Raw genomic sequence first — 4,990 nt, 5'->3', positions numbered from 1 at the left:
GAGCCAACTTTAGACTTTTAGCTGAATTCCTTTACCAACTATCTACTAGATATTTCCAACTAGGTATTCCATAGGCACTTCAAACTCAACATGTCAGAAAGTATTTTATCTTAGATTATATTAGCCCATTATATTTTCTCCAAAAAACCTTCCTTGCTTCCTAACTTCCTTATTTCTGTGTAAAATATCATCATCCTTCTGTTCACCCAGATCGCAATCTCAATTTGTACTTTCACCCCTGCTTATGTCCAAACATTTGCCAAAATTTATGAATTCTATTCCAAGATATTTCTTATCATTTGTACACATCCATAATGTCTCTCACTTATGATCCTCCTTTCCCATACACACAATCATCACTTTCAGGGCCTCATCAGGGCCTGGACTGTTGTAATAGTCTCCTGATAATTGATTTTCCTGCCTCTAGAATGTCTGATTTCTAATCCATCTTCCTCAAAGCTGCCAAAGTAATTTTCTTAATGTCCAGGTTTGACCATGTGAGTGGCATACTCAAGAGACTCAGGGAGTCCCTGTTACTCCTATAAAGTACAATCTTCTCTGTTTGCCTTCTAACAGCCTTCATAATCTAGTTCCAGTCATTGCATACTCTCCTTCACACATTCTATGCTCCAACAATATTGGCTTACTTGCTGTCCAAGGTAAAAGATATTTCACCTTGCTACTTCATGTTTTTGCACAGGCTGCCCCCCATTCCTGAGATGCATCCCTGATCAGTGCAACCTTAGAGTTCAGTGCAACCTTAGAGTTCAGTGCAACCTTCTAGAGTTGTGGGCTTCCCTCATGGCTTAACTCCAGGGCTCCTTCCTACACAAGGCTCATCCTGGCTCCAGCTTCATATCTCTAGCTCCTGAAGTCTCTGAAAGGCAGGCTCCTGACACTGAAATCCTTGGCATTGTCAAATGGTTCAACATCAGAAACGGAGAGGATTTTTCTCAGTGGAAATGCTATTAAAGAGGAGGAGCACCATCTGCTTTGCTGAGGCACCCTAAGGACCATGGGACCTTTTCATTTGACTTAAAGTGGAAAGCTTCCATATGTGTTGTCTGCCCCTTAGAATACAGGCTCCTTGAGATCGAAACTGTCTTATTTTTCTATTTGTATCCTTTCTATTTACTTAGCACAGTTCTTAACTTTGTATATAGTAAGAGCTTCCTTCCTTCTTTCCTTCCTTCCTTCCCTCTTTTCTCTCCATTCTTTTCTCATTGTTTCTGTTTCTTCCTCCCTCCCTCCCTTCTTTTCTCTCTCTTTGTTTCTTCTTTCTTCCATCCCTCCCTTTTTCCTTCTCTCTCTTTTCTTTCATTTTCTTTCTTTCTTTCTCTCCTTTCCTTCTTTCCTTCCCTCCCTCCCTCCTTCCTTCCTTGCTTCCTTCTTTCCTTCCTTGCTTCCTTCTTTCCTTCCCTCCTTCCTTCATCTATATGATCATGAATGCATAGAGCTCTTGGTTAGCTTTCTTTGCTTTATTTATTCCTTCCTGATTTGCCTGAATGAATACTGGAGTTGGAATGGAACAAGTTAAGATCCTGTGAGCATCAAAGTCAGAAGAGCTACTAGAAATCCTCAACTCAATTCCATAGCAAAGTCTACTCATGGCCATGACAGCCAGTTCTGCTGCTGCTGATCTACTTTGATCTAGTCCAGCAGTGGATCAGCTGGGCACCAGGGACACCATGTTCTGCAAGCAAGGAAGTGACTCATCCATCTGCTTTGCCATACACAGAAGTGGGACAAATTCTTTGTAGTAATCACTTTAATTTCTGAACCCACTTTCCCCAGCAACCAAGAGGATGTTTAAAGGAGACAGTGTGCCCTAATTAATGGGACAAGATTTGTTTGTATTTTTGTCCTTGCTATATTTACTTAGTAAATATTCCTTTATAAAAGCTAATTTATGTAAATTGGTTAATTGCTACTGAGAATTCATTTAGTCAAAAATGATACTAGGGTGATCAATTTTGAGGGAACACAACAGTCAGGGCTTGCAAGCAGCAGTATTAGGAAGTTATCCACATCCCTGGGTCATCCTTAGAAGGATTCTCCCAAAGGGAGAATTATAGTAGCTGAGCTAGTCTGGACTTGCCACTGGAAGTTGGGTTTAAGAGACTGTCTGGACACATTGTATTATATCTATAAAACAATCATCTTCAGGCTGCAAATGCTCCTGCCTTTTGCTTTAGCAAAGTCAACTTTTCCATTTTGGGTCTCAGTTTCCTTATTTCAAAGATAAAGAAAATAGAACTTCTGTTTGCTTAGGAAGAGTAGCAAATGACTTGCCACAAAGTTTCTGTACATGTGGTTTTGGACCAGAGACTCTATAAAATCCTTTTTTTTCCCCCAGGACTTTGACCAATGAGTCTGGGGCATGCAAATAGCTTCAAAGTGTAGATCATATCAAGATTGGCTGGAGTACCTCTGATGTCACAATCAGCAGGCTTTTTCTCATACCTCCTATATTTTCTTTCATAGTATAAGGTAAATGAGACTAGACTGGGGAAAGGACTCATTGTAACAACTTCCCTTTCCTTTCCAGCTTGTGGCTTTGGTTGTTCCCGGTCTTGGACCAATTGGTGAAGAAAATAACATGGACTCCTTATACCAGCCGGATCCCATTTACAACTCGTTATCTTTCCTGGATTTTCCCAAGTCATGGAATAGCTAGTGATGAAAACCACAGAGATCCATGTCCATGAAGGTGAATACCTTACAAGGAAAGAAAATGATCTTGACTGATTTATCTTCAAAAGAATTTTCCCTTCTAGAGATGCTTTCCCTCTGCCTTGCCCTATAATCTGACTTGAAGAACCTGTTGTAAAAAAGGGACAGGGGTGCAAAGGGACCTATAACAGTTTAATTAGATCTGGAATAGTTTAATTCCAGATTATCTCATTTTGAATGCTGCCTTCCAATATACATCTTATGGAGCTAATCCGTAGGCTGCTGGTGATCATGGACTCTGCTAAGAGTCAAGCCCATTGAAGTCTCAGTTTCTTCATCTCCTCAATGGGGAGAATAGAACTTCTCAAAGCCTCTGGAGATGTGTTTTGGCATCCATAGAATATCAGGAGCTCCTCTCCCCAACCAGGTTATGACCAATGAGGCTAGAGTATGCAAATAAGATTAATATCTAGACCACATCAAGATTGGTTGGATTGACCTTGATGTCACAATTGTCAGATTCTTTTAATTCTCCTCTTCTGTAGATTAAAGAGAATGAATGGACTTCTGCCTTGTATTCATTCTGACCGACTTGCCTTAATTTCTTTTCTTTCCTCAGTTTGTTTCTGGGTCAGTACCAAGTATTAGTATAAGTTTCTCTCAAGCCTCTTGTTTTCTTTCCTCAGATAGGGCAAATGGGACTAGACTGAGGAAGGGGCTCATTCTAATAATCTGTCTTAAATTCCCTTCCTTCCCCAGCTTGTGGCCTTGGTTGTTCCCAGTCTTGAACCAATTAATGAAGAGAATAACATGGATCCCTTCTACCAAACAGGCCCCATTTATGTGAAGGTGAATACCCTGCAAGGGAAGAAAATGGTTGAGAGTGGTCTGCAGTCAGGAGACTTTTCCCTGCCGGAGTCCCTGTCCCCTTGTCTCCCCTCACAACCTGATATGGAGAACCTGCTGCAAAAAGTGACTGGGGTTCAGAGGGACCTGGAAAATTTCAAACAGGAGGCCCTGCAGGCCATTCACCGCCTGGAAGATGCCTACTGTGAGATGAGCAGGGCTCTGGCTGAGCAGGGAGAGCAATCAGCGAGGGTAAAACAGCGTTTGCGGGAAGAGGAGGACAGGGGCATCGTGCGGAATAAGGTTCTCACCTTCCTGCTCCCCAGGGAGAAGCAGCTGCGGGAGCACTGCAGATGGCTGGAGCATATGTTTCTAAAGAGCGGGTGCTATGAGGGACAGGGATCTGCAAAAAATATTTCAGGGAACTGACCTTATCTGGACTGAGTTATCCTGATGAGGTCTGCAGTGGCAGAGCTGGAATTATTAAGAACTAAGATCTTTGCTGGGAAAAAACCAAACAGATAGACAAAACCCCCAAACAAGAACAAAAACTCCAATCCTACTTTTTTTCCTGCCATATCCTCCTGGTGCTTCTTCTTGGCACAGCAATAGTATGTTGTCCAGTTAAGCTTGGGATGGGGGCAAGAGGGGGAGATACAGAATAATATATACAGTTAACTGTGATGTCTCCTTTATCTCATTATTATGGGGAAAGATGTGCCATGAACTTTTAAAATAATTTATTCTCCCTTCCTTTAAAAAATACCAACTTTTATTCTTAACTATTTGCAAAATTCTTACTTCTCAATTGTGTCACATGCCTTTCTTACATTCTTTCCATCTTTCAGGAGGTCCTTCACTATTGCAGGTAGCAATTCCTTTTGTATTTTGGCAAGTAGTCATTAAAAATCTGTTACAGCTGAAAAAATTCATCTCCCTTCAATCAATCTCTCCAAATTGTCTCTGACTCATTTTTTGGTCATCTACTATTATAGGTAGCAATCCCCTATGTACCTTGGTGTAGATAGTCATTTAAAAAGCTGCTACAACTGAAAAGTTCATCTCCTTTTAGTCAACTTGGTGGCAAACCTCTTCGAATGGTCTCTGATTGATTCATTTCACTATTGGAAGTAGCCTCCCTCTGACACCTTGGTAGATAATCACTAGAGAGCTATTTTAGATGAAAAATCCATACACCACAACTCGGTGAAGAATATCTCTAATATCTCTTAAACTTATGATTATTCTTGGATAGCAAGCATCCAGTCAGTTGCTAACCCCCTATTGAAAAGCTTTCTACTTTGGAAAAATGTGCCAAGTATTGGCAGATCTTTGGGAGCCAATATGGAAGGTCCCTCTTGTAACACAATGAGGCTTAGGAGAAGGACCTTACTCATTATAATTTAATTTTTCTCCAACAACCCAAGAAGTCAACATAAGGCTACTAGAGCATATTGAAATATGTATTATC

General features: G+C 40.9%; 1 protein-coding gene across 2 annotated transcripts; it reads left to right on the top strand.

Annotated features, from left to right (window-relative positions):
* Positions 1-2,471: 2,471 nt before the first annotated feature.
* Positions 2,472-4,447, top strand: CCDC182 (coiled-coil domain containing 182). Of its 2 annotated transcripts, none has more exons than XM_074261865.1 (2): positions 2,472-2,710; positions 3,433-4,447. In XM_074261865.1, exons 1-2 carry the CDS (start codon positions 2,699-2,701, stop codon positions 3,946-3,948), a joined length of 528 nt encoding a protein of 175 aa, XP_074117966.1. In that variant the 5' UTR covers positions 2,472-2,698; the 3' UTR covers positions 3,949-4,447. The 2 variants fall into 2 exon arrangements, with proteins under 2 accessions (XP_074117966.1, XP_074117965.1); XM_074261864.1 differs by lacking the exon at positions 2,472-2,710 and adding an exon at positions 3,206-3,303.
* The last annotated feature ends 543 nt before the right edge of the window (positions 4,448-4,990 follow it).

The sequence above is a fragment of the Sminthopsis crassicaudata genome, chromosome 4 (genome assembly GCF_048593235.1).
Source record: "Sminthopsis crassicaudata isolate SCR6 chromosome 4, ASM4859323v1, whole genome shotgun sequence".
NCBI lineage: Eukaryota > Metazoa > Chordata > Mammalia > Dasyuromorphia > Dasyuridae > Sminthopsis > Sminthopsis crassicaudata.
Note: the sequence above shows the minus strand (reverse complement) of the source record. Positions and strands in the feature narration are given on the sequence as shown.